A 19,419-nucleotide genomic window follows, 5' to 3' on the forward strand; every position below is an offset into this window, starting at 1 on the left:
TACTTCCTGTCCGTTTTTGTGCTGTTGTGAGGTTCCTTGTTAACCTTGTTAACCACTTTTTTGACACTACACAGTGCTCCATTGAGTTTGACTTTGGGGTCTGAGAAGAGAATTGCGAGGTGGCAGACAAATGACTGGATGAGTTCTTTGAGCTTTTCTCTGAGCCCGGGGACGTGACCCCGTCTTGTCCTCGGCGGGGCCTTTCGGCGACGTTTGTTGTTTCAGCAATTAGCCCAAAGCTGGGGGCTAATCCAGACAGCCAGTTGCTCCTCGGGGAGTGACTGGCCGTCTACGCGTGCACGTGAAGCGTGTTTTTCTCCCCATTTTTCCCAGCCGCCATCCGTCGGCTGGAACGGCGACAACTGTGGAAAGTTTTTTTTTGGGCCTTTTTTTTGTTGTTATCGTTTTTCTTTCCTTCAGTCCTTCCTACTATTTTGTAGCCCATTCTTACTAGTTTCACGTCTTAATAGATTCCCAATTCGGACACAAGGGGGAAGCCATGGGGGGGGGGGGGGGGGGGGATTTGGAATTTTGACCCCATTTTGTATGGACACTGAAGAAAATACTGACTTTCACAATTTTTTTCATATTTACTTTTATTTATTAGCGTATTTTAGTGATTTATTATGACTTATTTATTGATTATTTGTTTGTATTATACATTGCCTTTTTTATGTTTGTTTATTTGTGTACTTCCCTACTTATTTATGATTTGAATACTTATGTCGACAACTAATTTATTTATTACATATTTACAATTTGTTATGATTTATTATGTATTTGTTTGTTTGTTGTTGATTTTGTACACTTCTCTACATATGTTGTTGACTACTTATTCCTTATTTACTAGTTGTTATTATTTATTGATATTCGTCTGTTTGTTTGTTGTTTGTGTACTTTTCTACTTAAGTTGTTGCCTACTTATTTATTAATATTACTTATGTTAAATACTTTTAATTTATTACTTATTTACTATTATTGCTATCTATTGATAATTTTTTTTGTTATTTGTGCACTTTCCAATTTATGTTGTTGACAACCTATCATCTTGATTATTTATTTACTGCTTATTTACCAGTTAATGTTATTAATCATTGATTATTTTTTTCCTGTTTGTTCTTGTTGTTGTTTTTACGTTCTACTTAATGTTCACGACTTATTTATTACTTACGATTAAATGACTAGTTATTTTTTAATAGTTTGTCTGTTTGTTGTTAGTTGTACACTTTCCTATTTATTTGTTGTCGATTACTTATTTATTATGAAGTAACTAAACATTATCAAGATTGATTGTTTATCTGTTTGTTTGTTTGTTGTTATTTTTACACTGTTCTACCTATTTGTTCCTGACTACTTATTTATTATGAATTAACTATTTATTGTTGCTATTGATTCCCAACTGGTTGGAACTAGATATTGCTTTCACCTATTGTCGCTTTAGCCCAATCGCTACCTGCCGCGTCACCCACCTCTTCCTGACGTCTCGTTAAACCAAGTAAATGCTCTTTACTTGGTTATTTCTGCTTTTAACTCAATCTTTTGTCATTTATTTTGACGATTTAAGACCCATACCCATTGTTTTCTTTTTTGTCTCTTTACTTCAGTAATGTTGAGGTAATTCACCCACATTTTAGCCGCCACGAGTTGGGTAAAGAAACGCCTGGGCCCCCGAAATATAACGCTGACGGTTTGATTGCTTTATTAAAACCTTGGCTTAAAGAATTTACGGCTCGCGTCGGCATTAAAGTGGAGTCTGGCTTTTTTTTGTTGTTTTCGCTCGGGTGATTAACGAGCGATCCGGCAAACGGCGAGCGAGCGGGATGACAGAAATACGACTCACGGGCCCTTCCCCACCCCCCTTTTGCACTCTCCCGCCCCTTCGGCTGGCGTGAGAATTTTTTTAGCTGTCCCCTATTTTTTCTCACGGAAAGTTCCTGGATAAAAAGTTTGGGTGTTTTGCATACCCTCTTAAATTTGATCAAAAAATTTGAAACATAAGTTTATAATGCAATGGGCTAACATTTCCTAAATCATTTTCAAAACTGGTCATCCTCACAAGGGTCACAGGGAGTGCTGGAGTCTATCTCAAGACAGCTGGACAATCACAGGGCAGAAGGAGATGGACAATCATTAAAAAAATATATATATAAATTTGATAGAGTGTCGAAAATATGACCAGAAAAATGGATGAATATGTATTTCTTAGAAAATATTTACGTGGATCCGCCATCTCCCCCCGGCCAATCGGTTTAAATGATCAAGCAAGCATGATATTCATATTAATAATAAAACTTGTGCTTTAGTGTGAAAATATCTCCAAAATCCAAAATGATGACTCAAATTTCATTTGTTCAAGATGCCAGTAGCCACGCCCACCTGAATCCCGTGTGGGCTAATAGACAGTGTACTAAAATGCAAGCCATATTTAATTGCTTTTATTTTTATTAACACATCAGGGAAGTCTCGAATAAGGAAAACATGCAATATACATTTGTATAATAGTCACAAATGGAAGAATAATATTCATGAGTTGATCTAAAAAATTGTCTTTATTTTTTTTTTCTCGGATTGGATTTTTTTTAAATCATGCAAACTTGAGCAGACCCAAAAAAAATTCTGTAGGCAAATTCTCCTCGTTAATATTGATGGATTTTGGTGATAAAAATAAAGCTTACACAAAATTAGATGACGTCATCTTTGGCCACGAGTGAAGAAAAAGATAAATAACAAAATTTGAAAGTGCTGACACCATATAAATACTTTTTGGCTTTTCTTGGGGTGCTCATTTTCTTCTCGACTTTGTTTGATAAATACTTTTTTTAAAAAAAGTCGAATCTTTGGTTTGCGGTGAGGTGTCCTACCTTTTGTCGTTCGGTTTGGAACAAACCATAGCTGCGGTTAACCTCCACGCCACAAGGGGCGCTGTTTTTAAAAAAGTAATCTCGGCCTTCAAGCTGCTCGTGAACAGACCGATGGGAAATTTTGTGGAATGTAAGTAGTACATTGGTGGAACATCAAGAACAGTTTTTTTCATCGATCAGTACGTGAGGACGATTAAAAAAAAGATTACATAGTTTTAGTCAAGAAATTTTGGAGATTTTTGGAGGAGTTGTCAAATTCCAGCATGTAGAACCTGGAGGTGAATTGAGGGCAAAACAGGTGAAATGTGGGGGGAAAGTACATGACGTGGTAACAGAATGTCAATTTAATTGTATAACATGTAACATAGTTTTATAATAAGTACTTGGATAGAAACATTGATATTTCAGGAGCGCTTTGGTAGAACATCAGGTGAACTTTGGCATAACATTTCAAACTTTGGTTTTAAGTGAACTTTGGTATTAGGTTGGTGGAACCACTTAAGAAGGCTGTCTGAAGCACTCTGGGAGTTGGTGGGTTTTTGCAAGGGTTTGTAGTATGGATGAGCTTTGGTACAACATCAGTAAAATAAGGTAGAATTTCAATTTTGGTTTAGTAGAACCCTGAAAAATGTGTTTGGCACCGCTTTGAGTTCCTCCTATGAGCAGGGAATGAGTTTCTCCGAGAAAACTGGGTACTACATCCGGCATGATGGGAGGGGCTTCTAGTCCACTTCGATGGACTCTCCCGCCACCGATGCTTCGCTGTTGGGTTTACATTCGTTGGGTAGTCTCTGGTGACGGCTCAACTGCGTGGCCTGGGTGAAACTACGATCGCAACGCTCGCATCTAGTCGCCAAAGACACAAAACACAAAGAGTGTCAGTCGCCAAAATGGCAGAAAACCATTAACCGCGATAAGCGAGGGAACACTCTATAGTAATCTAAGTTCATTTAAGTTAAATTTAACGTTAAGTTATGTTACAAGAGCATTGTCGTCCGTAATTTGAACCAATTTTGGGTGTTTTTTCAGAGGGTGAGAACAAATGACTTCGTATTTAGATAATTCTATGCGAAAAATTGATTTGCGATACGAGTAAATTGACATACGAGCACGGTCACGGAACACATTAAGAACATATCTCAGGGTAGTACTGTATACACTAATACCTCGACATAAGAGTACGCCGACATATGAGCAATTTGAGATAAGAGTACAATTTCGAGCAAATATTTATCTTTTTTTCAGTGTTTATTTCTGTTAGTCAGTGCAAATGGCGGAGCTTGTTCGCTAGTACGAGAGTATATACTACTCGTTAGCAATTGGCCGTGCGTTATCCTACTATGAGGACATTTGTGAGCATCATTTGGGGAATATTTTGAAGGGAAGACAAAAGCAAAAGGCCCTCGATGGGTTGCAGCTGAAAGTCAGGGTGGAGGCGGTGTTTTTTCAGAGGTTGGAACAAATTAATTTGTTTTTAGTTCATTTCTATGGGAAACGTTATTTTGAGTTATGAGTAAATCGACATACGAGCTTAGTCCCGGAACGCATGAAGCTCGTATCTGAAGGTATTATTGCATAAAAATAAGTCAACTAAATTGTCAGGAATTGACATTGCTCCATGACATGGACACACACACACACACACACACACACACACACACACACACACACACACGGGTGAAGAGTGTGCTGTCAGGTTTAATGCACCTAGACAGTGCAAAGTGTGTGTGAGGTCAACTGAGCCGTCAGCTGGAATTGCTGCTGTGATCTTTGCTCACACTCACGCGCTGGCGCTCGTCAATAATCTATCAAGCCAGCTGCTGAGGGGAATTCCCATCATGTCACGGCCAATCGAGGAAGCCTTTTAAGTGCGACACGTGTGTGTGTGGATATTATTGATTGCTGAAACAAAAGTCATACGTTAGATTCATGAAATGGTTTTTACTTTATCTCGACCAAGGCGGATCAAAGAAAAAATAACGGGTCTCATAAAAAGGTGATCAAAAGCCATACATTTTCATTTTTTTTTAAATAAACAAACTAAATAAAGCTGTTCTTGTTGACTGATTAAATTTATCGATATCATACGATGAACTGAGTTTTAACCTTATTGTCATTGTTTCACGTGTATTCACATTGGTCGCAATAGTGGCCGGTAGAATACACTACAATAGTTTTGTGCCTTTGATGTTGGTATAATTATTTCTACAGGTTTTCATTTATAGCCATGATATAATCAACATCTGACTGTATATTAAGTGTTATTTCTCTATTGTATTTATTTTAAATAACTATAAGTTATTTTTTCACATCCATACCCCTTATCGCAATCTGATCCCACCTGACCTGATTTTAAAAAATACCATAGTGTCTCGCATATAAGCCCCCCAGCGTAAAAGTTGCACCCTTAAAATTGACTTGAAATTGTTGAAATGTACAATTTCTCACGTATAAGCCGAATCAAAAGCACATGATTAGGGTCAATATCATACCCAGTAATGTTTGTTTTCTTACCGCAAAACAGAAAATGACCAACAAATAGTAAATGTTACTTTGCTGACATCTAGTGGTGAAAAAAAGAGTACAGCAAAGCAGTAAGTCTTGTGCGCATATAAGCGTAAATTTAAACATATAATTTAACCATTTGATTCTAATTCATGCTATTTTGTCTATAATAATGCTTATAAAGGGTGATATATGGGTGTGTGCGTGTAAGTTAAGATTTTCTCGTTACGTTTGTCTAAACCGTGCAACGTAGAGAGTTGAAATTTTTAATGCTGGCCAGAAACAGCTGTCGGATCCTAATAGACAAGTGATTGCATTTCTTCATCTGTGTAAACCCAAGCTTTTATTTGTTAAACACCCATTTTTCAAGAAAGATTTATTTTAGTGGTGCAACAATCATCTTTTGGCTTGTATTGAATAATTAAATTGGATTACTTTCATCCCTCATTTCTTTTATTTGACATTCCCTTTTTTATTCAGGAAAGCTGTTGTCGCTGGTAATTCGTGTAACAGACGCTGATTGATTGACAGTGTCTAACGTGGCGCATCAGCTCGTTAACACAGGACCGTTGCCCTCACCACGACCTGGAAGGGCGCCGTTGATAATTGTGTCTGAGACGCCGCGCCACAGTACCCCGTTCATTAGCGGGCATGCTAACGGCGCCATTAGTGTGGTGCTAACTCGAATTTGACGGGAGAAGCGTGCGGCGGTTGCTAACGAGCCGGCTGGCCCGACAAAGGTTTGCCAATGATGTCCATCATGTATTGACAGAAACGTTGCCTTAAATTAATGTACACCAGTGGCGAGCCGTCAGGGCCTTCAAGGCTTTTTCTGCTGGCCTAAGAAATATCTGAATCATATATTATTATATTTTGTCCATCAATAATGCCAAATTGTCTGTTAGCTTCCTTTCATTGCGTTCCCCCCTAGGTGCACTGCTTCCAGATGTGTTTTCATATTGAAGCATTTAAGCAATCACATTTCAGCCATTATTTGTTACCAGGGCTGACCCTGCCTCAAGGCCTCCACAATCAGTTCTGCAGGCTCTGCTGCATTAAACAAGTGTCGATAAGACTGTTGCTTTAACCAATCAGATTTCGAGTTGGCAACACCACAATGCCTTGTCGCAGGCGTAGGGATACGTCATTGCCTTCTCGCAGGTGTAGGGATACATCATCGCTTTCACCAACTACGATTGGGTAGTGACTAGCCAGATATACCAAACTGTATCTGGAGCTAGCTTCATAAGTAAATATATTGTTGTGTTGATTTCAAGCCATTTTCAAGACGGACTTTGCCAGAAATGTGACAGAACAGGTTTGACTTTTAGAATTAGCTTCGATGGCAATATAAAAGAAGGAAGAAAGGAGGATGGATATTGTATACAGTTAAAAAGGATTTTTGGTGAGGTAAATATGGCTATATTCCTAAATAATATTTAAATTGTGGGCCAAGTTCTGATATCTGAAAAGCTCCAATGTTTGTATTTAATCGCTAAATGCTTATATGAAGTGGATTTTACCCCAATTTCGATTAACTTGTTTAAGACCCTGACTGATGTAGCTTCTTAAAGGGACAGCGCATGTAAATACAAACGGTCGCCGGTCCTTTGGTCGCCCGTTGTCGCCGTCCGGGCGAGCAAAAGACAGCGGCGAAAATACCGCCGACCAATCGACCGCACACACGAGGTTTTATAGCCATAAAATAGTTTTTGAGGGTTGGATTGATTTGATACGTTGAAGGTGCTAAGAGAAAATGCACAGACCGCCACTGATTTACACGGATGCAAATTATTGCCGTGGGTGTGATCTCAGCACACGTGTGTTTACAGGGTGGGGTGTTAGCATTGTTATGTTGAGGCTAACGGTGAAAGACAATGTATTACCCACTTTAGCTTGCTAAGAAAAAACGCAGTGACACTTCAAACATAAAACGCAAAACTTAAAAAGTTTACTACTTTATTATGTACAGAGTGTAAAGCTTACAGTTAGCTGCACACCCGCAAATCCATTGAAAATAAGAGCACGTCAAGATGAATCATTTAGAGTCAAATCAATGCCTTTAATAGGCGGGAAAAAAATGACATAGCTTTCACATATGTCATATTCAAAGCTAAACTAGCTTTCAAATGACATGTTACACATTGCTTAAATATTTTAATATAGTTTTTGTTTTATTTAAGAAAGACCATTTATTGCATTTGAATGGGTGAGTAAGCTGTTCCTTAGTGTTGGGTTTATGCCTGTATTACTATTATACATATGTGTAGTAATTCATTTCTTTGTTAAATCATTAAATCATTCTTCCTATTGTTCGGCTCGAGGTCATAAACAGCCGCCTGGTCCACTCTCACGTGGAGTTCTTATCCAAGGATTGTTTATGCTACATCTCACCCAGTATCGGGCTCTGAGGGCTGTTGATCGAGAGGCAGCAAGGACTCAGGATATCTGCCACTTCCATAACACTTGTGACGCACTTCGGGCTTCTTTATGTAATTGTTAGATGATTGTTAGGTCAAATGAAGGAGTGATTGTTTTTATCCAAATGCCTAAAAGCCGTACGCGAAATACTGCTCGAGAGGATACTATTGAAGACAAGGGGCCTCGATGTATCTTCCCTTAAGATCCTTATCTGTGATCCAATCTATTTAATTAAATGTCAATAATTGAATAAGATGTCTGCCTGCAGTTATCGATAATTACAATGAAGGGTAATTATTGATGAACCTATCATTTAACGACTAATAAAAATTGACTATTATAGCATGTCACATGTGTGCATGTGTATATATATATATTTCAGCAACGCGCTTATATATATTTATTAATGTATAATAATATATCTAATTCATTTATTAATATTTTTATATATTTTTAATTTTTTTAAATGTATTTATTTATTTAGGTCTAAAATTTCTTTCTGTGTCTGTATTCTCACCCTCTTGCTAATGTGATAATGAAATTTCCCGAATACGGGATGAGTAAATGTATCTAATGTAATCTAATCTACAATTGTTGAGACACAATATCGCACGCTAAAATTAAATATCTCGACAGGCCTCATTTCCGAGTTATAACGTCGGGCTTCAAGCCACGAGCTCCAGTTTTAGATTTAATTTTTTGTTTAAATATGGTGGGAAAATGATTTTTTACAGGCAAGCCACAGCAACTGGCAACAAAATGATGCGTGCGTACTCACGGTTACTTACTTGAAGGGCTTCTCCCCGGTGTGCGTGCGTATGTGGTTGTTGAGTGTGGTGGCGCCGGCGAAGGCGCGACCACAGTAGCCGCACTTGAAGGGCCTGTCGCTGGAATGCGTGACCACGTGGTTGCGCAGCTCGGATGGTTGCGAGAAAGACAGCGAGCAGTGGCCACACTGGTACGGCCTTAGGAAAAAAAAGTGTGGAAAAGCAAGTAAAAAGGATGGAGTCATTGTTATCTGGCAACTCGGAAGAGCAGCGCGCCATTGGCCGGTGATATCCCCGTAGCATTGAATGCACCTCGCGTGGAAAATGTTAACACAGCGTTCCCTCGCCATTTCGCGTCGCTATTTTTCTCAATAAATAGGTAATTGCAGTACCCTCATACCTTGAGATAAGAACTTAATGTGTTCCGGGACCGAGCTTGTACATACAATTTACTCGCATCTCAAATCAAATTTCCCATTTAAAATAACAAAATTACTTAAACACATTTGAACTGACATTTAAAGAGACGTACAAAAACACCAGGTTGAAAACTGAACATCCTCACTTGCAGTTTTTAACACAGAAGTCTGTATTGGTGCTCATTTATCAGGTGGTGTTGAATAAGTGCTGGCGTGTGTATTATTTAATAATTTGCGCTTTTCTACGAGGCCACGATCGATCCAGAATACTTCCAGTGATAAATGGAAGGAACTTTTTGATTTATTTATTCAAGCACGGCGGCAAGATTAAGGGACGTTTATTGTATATTACACACTGGTGTGTGGATGTGTGTTTATCTTTCAATGGTCATATGTTGAGTGGGAATATTAGCCTCATAAATGCACACAGATGCCATGAAACTTTTTTTTTTTTTACAAACATTCATATTTATGTATAAGAATGGGTGGCTAAAAATTGGACCCTAACAAACTGTACGTTAATGTTAGCGACAATCGTGAATAGAGTTGGAACAAATTTTTGTTTGGTCAATGGTAGGCAACATCGTTAATTCTGAATCTTGTTCGGGTAGCCTATGGGTATCTGGCAACCCGTACCAAGACAAAAAATCTTGTATAGTTGGCTTTTGTTGAGGGTGAGACATTTGTTGTAAATCTAGAATGATGTGAAGTGTATCTAGTGTGTTTATGTATGCAAAGTATGTGTTGCTACGATGACACACGGGTGTGTTTGAGAGCAGGGCCAATAAATCAGCTCTCACACTTCATCAATACCCAATCAACCATTTCAACACACACACACACACACACACACAAACACACACACACACATAAACAACAGTTTTATCTTCCCGCCATCATCTTACATTGATGAAAACACAACATGGTCACAGGACAACCTTAGTTGTACTACTTTGGGTAAGTCCTGGATCCAATCACCATCAGTGTTTTAGCCTGGAATTCCATTTAAGGTCCCGAAACGTAAAGTCGTTGCTACTTGAACGACTTTCCAAGTAAATGTGTCCAATGTTTGTTTATCTGGGTTCTGCTGTTGGAGCCAAAATGTTCCTATTGACATTTTGCCCATCAGCAGAAACTTTTTCATTTGGCCCCACCCACCTGTCACTGTGACAACCACAATTTCTCCGCCACCGATACTGATTTAGGCAGAACACGACTCACGAAGAGAAGTAAAAAAAAATATCCGACAGTTCATTACACGGTAATAAAAATGCGTACCATATTTTCTCGCATATAAGCCGTGTTTGTAACTCAATAAAATGATGACTGAATCAACAGTATGCGCATAAGACTTACGGCATTGCTATACTCCTTCACCAGTAGATGTCGGCAAATTAAAATGTACCATTCGTTGGTTATATTCAGTTTTGTAGTAAGAAAACAACTATTACTGGATGAATTAATTATTTATAATATTCAGCCTAATAGTGCTTTTGATTCATAAAGTATCTCAGAAATATCACATGCGATGATTGTTCTCAAGATTTTCCCTTCAAAGTGACACATTTGTACACCCTATAATAAGCATGATGGTGAAGATAGTGAATCAGGGGGAGGCTTTTATGCGAGAAATGGTCATAATCAACGGTTTTAAGGCAATTTTACCGGTGCAGATTATATACCGGGGCAGCGTATATGGGAAAAATGGTAAAATTCAAGAATTTTAAGGCAATTTTACGGTTACGGCTTATATGCGGGGCGTCTTATATGCGAGAAAATAAAGCGTGTATGTATTCGTAACTACTAAAGCGGAATCATCAGTAGTTGTGGTCTGTTATCTAGTAACAGGGTTGGTGAACTGACCTGTCAGGGTTCTGTGGGCAGACGTGCATCTGGAGCAAAATCCTTTGCGTGAAGGTCTTGAAGCATTGTCCGCACTTCCACAAATGCCAGTCGCTAAACTCGCTGTTAAGCTGGCTGGTGGACGTGGGACTAGCCAGAACTCTTTGATTCTTGGAGGACAGCTGGCCGAAGGACGACTCGGACGAGGAGAACGGCGACACGCTCTTGTCAAGTGTGGAGAAACCTCTGCCGCACACTGCCTGAGGAAACACCATGGAGCGCACGGACGCCGACAGAGACGCCGCCATGGAACACGCTTTGCCGCTCTTGCCGAAGGATTGTTGTTGTAGTAAGGAATCCTGCCGAGACATCACCTCCGACACGGAGGTGGGGACGTTCACTGTGAAAGGACAGAAACGATATCTTAATTTGAACCAAATTCTAGCGGATTTTCTTACGAGCTTTACGTTCTGTATCTAGTCCCAGCGAGGACTTCGACGCCAGCCGAAACCTTCAACACGAGTCGTGGATGGTTCGCTAACTTGGAAAAACGAACTGGGGATAAACTCATTTGTGAGGCACGGAGAAGCAGCTAGTTTCGACTGCAAAGCTGTGGCGCAATACTTTAACACCTCCTTAGTTATAGCTCAACAAGGTTACATCCATTTTTAAGTGTGTGTATAGTAAGCAAAGTTCAGTAAATTTAAATTTATGTTGACAGTTTTAGTGTGAAATAATGTGTTAATAATTTCACACCCAGACTCTGAAAAACAATGATAAAAAAACTACGATTTATAATCTGAAAAATACGGAACTGTACAATGGTATCTCGAGATACGATCTTAATTCATTTCGGGACTGACGATTTACTCGTAACTCAAATGAATGTTTCCCATAGGAATGAACTAAAAACAAATTAATTAGTTCCAATCATCTGAAAAAAACCCATCAGAAACAGGATATTGGATTGGAAACACGTTTTTAATTCTTCTAATTCGCCATCTATTAACTACTACAACTAGTGGTTGGAGACTTATTGCATGGCAACGCGCTTGTAACATAAGCAAATTTAAATGAACTTGGATAACGATGCAGACACACTCAAAAAAATGTAATCTGACTTCTCACTAATCTTAATTCAAATTTTTGTTTAAATTTTTAAACCTTTCCTCTCCCGGGTTGGCTCTATTTGCCCGGCCTCGACCCTGACTTTCAAATGCAACCTATCGAGGTTTTTTTTTTTTGTCTTCCCTTCAAAATATTCCCAAAATGATGCACACAAATGTTTTCACGACCACTTGCCAACGAGAAGTGGCACACGGTCTACTTGCCGAAAGACATTTAGCCGACTAACATCTGGCCGAGGGCCAACTCGCTGAAGGGGCATCTGGCCGAACGTAGAATTAGCCGGACGACTAATTAGCCAACCGACTATCCAGCCGATGGACATTGTGCCGACGCGCTCGTCCCGTGTGTGTGCAAGTTTTTAAACTTCGGCCCGTGGGCCATATACGGCCCGGCCGGTTACTGATAGCAATATTCATTTAGAATAACAAGTTACAGATAACAGCATTCAATTTTAGAATAGCAAGTTACAGAAAAGAACATCCATTTAGAATAACAAGGGCATTTATTCACGGCCAAACATAACAGTAAGTACTATACTGACAGAAAAAAAGTAGTTATAACAGTAGATACTGTAATTTACACCAGCATAGGAAACATTGAGCTTAATCTTTGAATCATTGAAATCATTTTGAATATATATTGCCTAAAATAATGGGAAATTGTTCTTGCAAACTGTGGAGTTCAGAAGAATAAAAATGAAAGATATTTCCCCATCAATTTCTTTGCACATCTCGAGATGTACTGCCACCAGCTGGACATATTTCTAAATACAATTACGTAGTGCAATGAGCTGGCCTTTTTATTCAATATTCTTATATAATGTACACATACACGCTCTTGCTAAGTGAGAAAAAAGATTGGAAGACTTACTAAAAGACAGACTAGGGGGATAGAGAACAATACCTTAAAATGCCATGGAAGACACTTCTAGTGATGTGTATAATATGTTAATTTTAAATAATTTCCCAATATTTTAGGCAATATGTTTTCAAACTGATTTCAATGATTCAAAGATTAATCTGTGTTTTCTATGATGGTGTACATTACGGTATCTACTGTAATAACTATTTTCTTCTGTAATTATAGAACCTACTGTTATGACTACTTTGTTTGGCCGTGAATAAATGCCCTTGTTAATTTAAATGAATGTTGTTATCTGTAACTTGTTATTCTAAATGAATGTTATTATCAGTAACTTTTTATTCTAAATGAATGTTTTTATCTGTAACTTGTTATTCTAAAAGAATGTTGTTATCTGTAACTTGTTATTCTAAATGAATGTTGTTATCAGTAAAGGGCCATATATGGCCCGCGGGCCAAGGTTGAAAAACATGTACACACACGACCGGGGGCGGGGCGAGCGCGTCGGCAAAATGTCCTTCGTCGGTCGGCTAATTAGTCGTTCGGCTATTTCTACGTTCAGCCAGATGCCCCCTCGGCGAGTTGGCCCCCGGCTAGATGTCAGTCGGCTAAATGTCTTTCGGCAAGTAGACCGGCCACGATGAGAAGTAGTACTCCACTCGTATTAGCAAATAAGCTCCGCCATTCGCACTAACTGATGGGGGAAAAAAACAGAAAAAATGAAACACTTCGCCCAGTGCTTGTAGAGACATGACACGAGGGAGTTGCAACGGGAAAAACATGATGTTCTTATGGGTAGCCTCGCGCACCGGCAGTATGTCCGTATAATTAAAATATAAAAAACAAAATTTGTCTCGTATGTCAAGATAAATATTTGCTCACCCTTTCCAACTCTTTCCAAATGATACATAAACACAGCAAAATAACTCACAGTTTTCATCCTGAGCGACGCACTGCAGCGGAACTCCAAAGAAGGATGTGTACGAGTCGTTGTACCACACCAGAAGCTCGCTTCCGCGTGGGATGTCTAGGCACGCCCGGTAGAAGATGCTTGACCTAAAACACACATGAAAAAACCCTTGAAGACTTGATAATTTTTGTCTGGTGACAATTATTGCAGCTCAGCCGAGTTCATTTAAATCGATTTTGCATTAGTTCAGTCATTCTTCCACCTAGCCTAGCCAAGTTTAGCTCGCAAGTGACAAACAATTGGGCTTTTTTTCCGGTCACTTAAGTGGGAAATGCGTCTTATGAATAAACATCCCCAAATTATTGAGTCATGTAAGTACAGTAATTCCTTGATTACCGCGGTTAATGTAGATTTATTACCTATTTATTTATGTCAAAATGTCTTTTTCTGTCTGTATTCTCATCCTCTTGCTACTGTGACAATGAAATTTCCCAAATACGGGATGAATAAGGTTATCTAATCTATTCTAATTTTTATGAACTTACAAAAAAATATGTAATAAAAAAATCCCCAGAAAAAAAATCTCCGATGTAGTTGATAGTTGAAACCGCGATATTCAAGGGATTACTGTAATGTATAGAATTCAAGAATGTGGGAGACCCTGCCCCTTCTGCAAGGCAAGGGGTGTGTCTTTTTTTTAATACCTGACCGCCAGATGAAGTGCTTTGATATGCGCGACACCACTGGCCTGTCTCGATTAAGCCCTCCCTGCCACTTTCCCTCTGGTTTTCTTTTCGTGTTATCTGGAGTGAGGTCATGGCTGTGTCTGATTTATGGGTCGGCGTCTCCTGACCGAATTCTCCTGTTGACTCCGCCCCTCTCTGCCGCCCTAAGCGCAAATCGAAGACCTTGACACGGTATGAGGGTGCTTGTACCTGTACTGAACGACCATCATGTTCTGCTCTCCGCAGTGTCGAGCGCATCGGATGTATCTCATCCAGCTGGACTTAACCGGATCGTTCCCATCAAGAAAGTGACACAACGTTCCCTCCGAGTCGTAGATCTGAAACACATCGATGGGGTTCAAAAAGGTTCCCTTTAAAGCTCGTAAATTCATATAATTGAAAAAAAGTCATTTTTACACTACATATCAAGTTGGTAGTGTAGCCATTAACTGCTTGACACTTGTTTAAACACGGTTCACACTAAGTGGGTATTTTTTTCCGCACTGTACGGCGCTGCTTCATTGAATGGTCTATCTTAAAATAGTTTTCATATAAAAAAGCCCACCGGATTAAGACATAGCAGTAGTAGTGGGTTGTGTTATAGAGTCACTCGATGAAGCTGTGGTAGTAGTAATAGTAGCAGTGGTTAGGCGTTGTGTTATGTACATTAACTAGATATATTTGTAGTAGGAGTAGTGGTAGTGATAGTAGTAATGGTTATGGGGGTTGTTGTACATCCACGAGATGAAGTTGTAGTAGTGATAGTAGTAGTGGTTAGGGGTTGTGTGATATATCAACTAGATACACCTGGAGTAGGAGTGGTTATAGTAGCAGTGGTTAGGGGTTGGGTTATACATCAACTATTTGAAGCTGTAGTAGTAGTACTAGTAGGATTAATAGTAGTTGGTTTTGGTGGGTGGGGGTGGGGGGTGGTGGGGGGTGTTATACAGCCAATAAATGCAGCCATATTAGTAACAGTAGTAGTGGTTATGGGTTGGTTGATATTTCAACTAGATGGAGCTGTAGCAGGAGTAGTAGTAGTAGGTGTTCGGGGGGTGTTACACAGCCACTAGATTAAGCATTAATAGTAGCAGTGGTTAGGGGCTGTGTTATACATAGACTATATGGAGCTGAAGTAGTACTTGTAGTAGGTGATGGGGGGTTTCATACAGCGCCTAAACAAAGCCGTAGGAGTAACAGTAGTAGTGGTTAGGGGTTGTGTTATATATCAACTAGATTTGAGCTGTAGTAGTAGTAGTAGTAGTAATAGTTGTAGTGGTTAGGGTTTATTTTATACATCCAGTAGATGAAGCTGTAGTAATAAAAGTAATAGTGGTTAGGGCAGGGGTGGGCAAGCTGGCCCTTGAGGGCCACTGTAAGTGCAGGTTTTTGATTTGTTAACCAATGAGATTTCTGCAGAAAACAAGAAGCACCTGACTGCAATCCCCTGATTGCACTTGAAGGACACAAGATGGGTGAAAAGGTGTCCTCTTTGTGGGTTGGAAGGAAATCCTGCACTCACTTTGTGGAATAGTTTGCCTACCCCTGGGTGCAATGTTCTCTCTAATTTTTCATTTGTCAGAGCAGAAAGACAACCGCTCTGAGCACACGGAGTACCAGTGTGAGCAACATCATCATTGTTCGCTATGGGCACACACCAGTAGAACATCTGCCATGAGCATGTGCAGGTCGGGGTACCTTGCTTGCTACATTTTTGATTGTGAAAAGGCGGACGGGTGAGAGGGGAATGCACGTGCGCATATCATGCTTGACAATATTAGCAATTGACAAAGCGATTATCCTCTGCTACATCGTACACAATTTGAAATGATCAAAAAATATATACCTTGACAGCTTTGTGTCTATTAGCCATAAAGGATCTAGTCCTAATAAAATATAATGATTCATATCTGTGGATAAAATATCTAAATAAATGTCACTGGAATCTACACAAATCTGATTTCAAGTTGACCTCATTTTATTCACGTCTGTCCTTCTGACTTCTCATTCTGCTTCAAATGACTTCTGTGTCCCACGAGATAGTCAAGCGTCCATTTATGTGCAATATTTTCCCCACAACTTTAGCTTCACTGTATGTTTTGCAAAGAACTTTCTTTTGATTTTGATTTGATTTATTTCATAAGAGACAGCACATATTCATGAACATACACATGTAAATATGTACGATTCCATCTCTATTCCAGCGCGTAAATTGAAGACAAACCATGACATTTTACCACACACGCACACACACACGCAGAAACACGCATAGACGCACACTTGGCAAAGTTTTCAACAATTGTCCCCCAATTTCACTGCTTGTTCTTCTATTTGCTCCGACAGCCATTCCATCTTAGAAGAATCGCATTTATTCTTTACTTTGACGCTATATGCTAACCGGAGAAATGAACTCATGCCACAGAAGTAAACACGGCTGCACACGGTGTTTGTCAGTTTTATCCGAAATTACCTTTTGTAGTCGTTTGTCGGTCGGTGACAGGCTGCCACTTTGAGTTGCGACGCAAAATGGCACAAAAAAAATGTAGTCTTTTTTTTTTTTTTTTTTTTTTTTTACAATTCAGGTTGGCGTAAGCATTCAATTTAATTTAATTCTATTTGATTTTGTGCACTGCATATGTTTGCCGAGCCAAATCTGGCCCACCGCATCATTCAATGTAGCTCGAGAAAGTATATCATGAATGCCGGCTTTCTGTTTTAGGATCAAATTCCAATGACTATGTGTATATTACATTTCCTCATTTTCCCATTTTTAAATCAATAATTTCAATTTTGTAATCCATTTTTTTGTTCAAATAGCGTTTTTTTAAATCTAAAAAATAAATATATATTTTCTGTTTTCCATTTTAATATTGAACATGATAAAAAAAATATTTTGTTTCCTTTTGAAATGAAAGACGTTTTTTCTTACCAAGACAAAAAAGTTCAAATAAACATTGTTATTAAAAAATGAATATCTAGGGCTTTTGATCCATTTATTTTAATCTGATTTTAATATATATATATATATATATATATATATATATATATATATATATATATATATATATATATATATATATATATATATATATATATATATATATATATATATATATATATATATATATATATATATATATATATATATATATATATATATATATATATATATATATATATATATATATATATATATATATATATAATTCATCCCGTATTCGGGAAATTCTGTTACAGTAGTAAGAGGGTGTGGATGCAGAAATAGGAAAGACATTTTAGACATAAATAGATAGGTAATAAGTAAGTTAATAAATACATACATGAATAAATATATAAATAAATAAGCGTGTTGCTGAAATATATGGAGTTGACGTTAATGCGGCCCATGAACCAACTCAAGTTTAACACCCTTGATCTAGAGATGGAGCTGTCGCAGGAGTAGTAGTAATAGTAGTAGTGGTCAGGTGGTGTTATACATCCAGTAGATGAAGCTGTAGTAGTGATAGCGGTAGTGGTTAGGCGTTGTGTTAAGTACATAAACTAGATATAGGCAATATTGACCCATATATAAGGCACACTGCCTCCTTTTGTGAAAAGTCTTTGTTGCGCCTTGTCATTTGGAAAATACTGTATGTTCATTTTGAATTTAAATATTAAAAGACAGTCTTTAATTATATATAATTCTTAAAAATTGTTCTAGTCGTCCGCAAGATTTGATTAAGACATAAGACCACAAATTAACGGAGTAAGAGGTGGGCGGGAGACGCGTCCAGTGTTTAATGATTACATGGACAAAAGAAATCTGCATTTTCAATCTGATTCACACCATCTGGCGGTGCACCATATTTGTATCCAAAGTTTTCTATGAAAACTGCTCACTGTTTTAGAAGTGTTCTTCCCCTCGCGCACACACACACACACACACCAAACTTTAGAATGACTTCCCCGATTTTAGGATGCAAACAAGTGCATTCCATGTTTTCAACACTCTCTTCGACTCACTACATTATCCTTGTTTGACTTCAAAGACCGCACACACGTCCCATTTACAAGCTCTTAACGTGACAGTATCGGCCTACGCACGAGTGGACGTTAAGTGCGTTTATCGTTGGGCGTCAGGCTGACAAAAGCTACTAACGCAGTCATGGCTATTCAAATGTGACGTGCACACTTACTGTATCCACTTTGCGATAAACACCCGTCACACAATCGTTGATAAAACCACTTGGCGCTTACATGCCAGAGCCTCAAAGATATCTAACACTTTTTTTATCTTGCGAAGACTAGCACCACCTAACGTCGCATAGCACTGGGGTGACGGTGCAGTGCTGCTGTTGTTGTTGTTCTTGTCGAGTCAAAATGGTGTAAAAGTGTTTGTGAGAGAAGATCAATGGTACCACGCTTGGGTTGTACACAAAATCAATCAAAGGCACTAATTCTGCCGTTATCTGCTCTCTTCATCACAACTCCTCTACATCACACCACTCATCCACCCTTCGTGGCTTTCCAGATCACTTCTGGTGACACTTTGTCATCTCCCAATCCAGGAAATCTGCATTTCAATCTGATTCACACCATCTGGCGGTGCACCATATTTGTATCCAAAGTCACATTGTATTTACCGTATTTTTAGCATATAGACCGCCTCCGCGTGTAAGCCGTACCCTTAAATGACATTAAAATGGTGGATTTTTACATTTTCTCGCGTATAAGCCGCCCCCTGAATTAAAATGTTCACCTCCATATTCATGGTTTTAGAATGGAGTAAATGTGTTGCTTTGAAGGGAAAATCATTGCACGTGTTATTTCTGAGATAATGTATGAATTGAAAGGATCGTCTAATGGATAGCACCTAATTTTGATCAACCACTAACACAAATGTTCATATCTGGTTGTCAATGAGTTCAAACTGATTTCACACCACATATGACAAGACCGTGCACTGTAAACTGATCCAGCATGGACAGTTAAAAAAAAAAT

At 38.7% G+C, this 19,419-nt stretch overlaps 1 protein-coding gene across 2 annotated transcripts in view; it reads right to left on the reverse strand.

The window, feature by feature from the left end:
- Positions 1–2,420: 2,420 nt before the first annotated feature.
- prdm6 (PR domain containing 6) overlaps positions 2,421–19,419 on the reverse strand; it is a 37,313-nt gene continuing 20,314 nt past the window's right edge. Inside the window, exons 7-11 of one of the 2 annotated variants that reach the window (XM_077741920.1) lie at positions 14,650–14,777; positions 13,736–13,860; positions 10,837–11,215; positions 8,576–8,752; positions 2,421–3,707 (exon numbers count right to left, since the gene is read on the reverse strand). In XM_077741920.1, coding sequence (XP_077598046.1) covers positions 3,584–3,707; positions 8,576–8,752; positions 10,837–11,215; positions 13,736–13,860; positions 14,650–14,777 — 933 coding nt within the window. In that variant the 3' untranslated portion in view covers positions 2,421–3,583. Of the gene's footprint in view, positions 3,708–8,565; positions 8,753–10,836; positions 11,216–13,735; positions 13,861–14,649; positions 14,778–19,419 lie in introns of both variants that reach the window. The other variant, XM_077741921.1, reaches the window with a different exon arrangement.

Source organism: Stigmatopora nigra, chromosome 20, assembly GCF_051989575.1.
Source record: "Stigmatopora nigra isolate UIUO_SnigA chromosome 20, RoL_Snig_1.1, whole genome shotgun sequence".
In the NCBI taxonomy this organism is placed as follows: Eukaryota; Metazoa; Chordata; class Actinopteri; order Syngnathiformes; family Syngnathidae; genus Stigmatopora; species Stigmatopora nigra.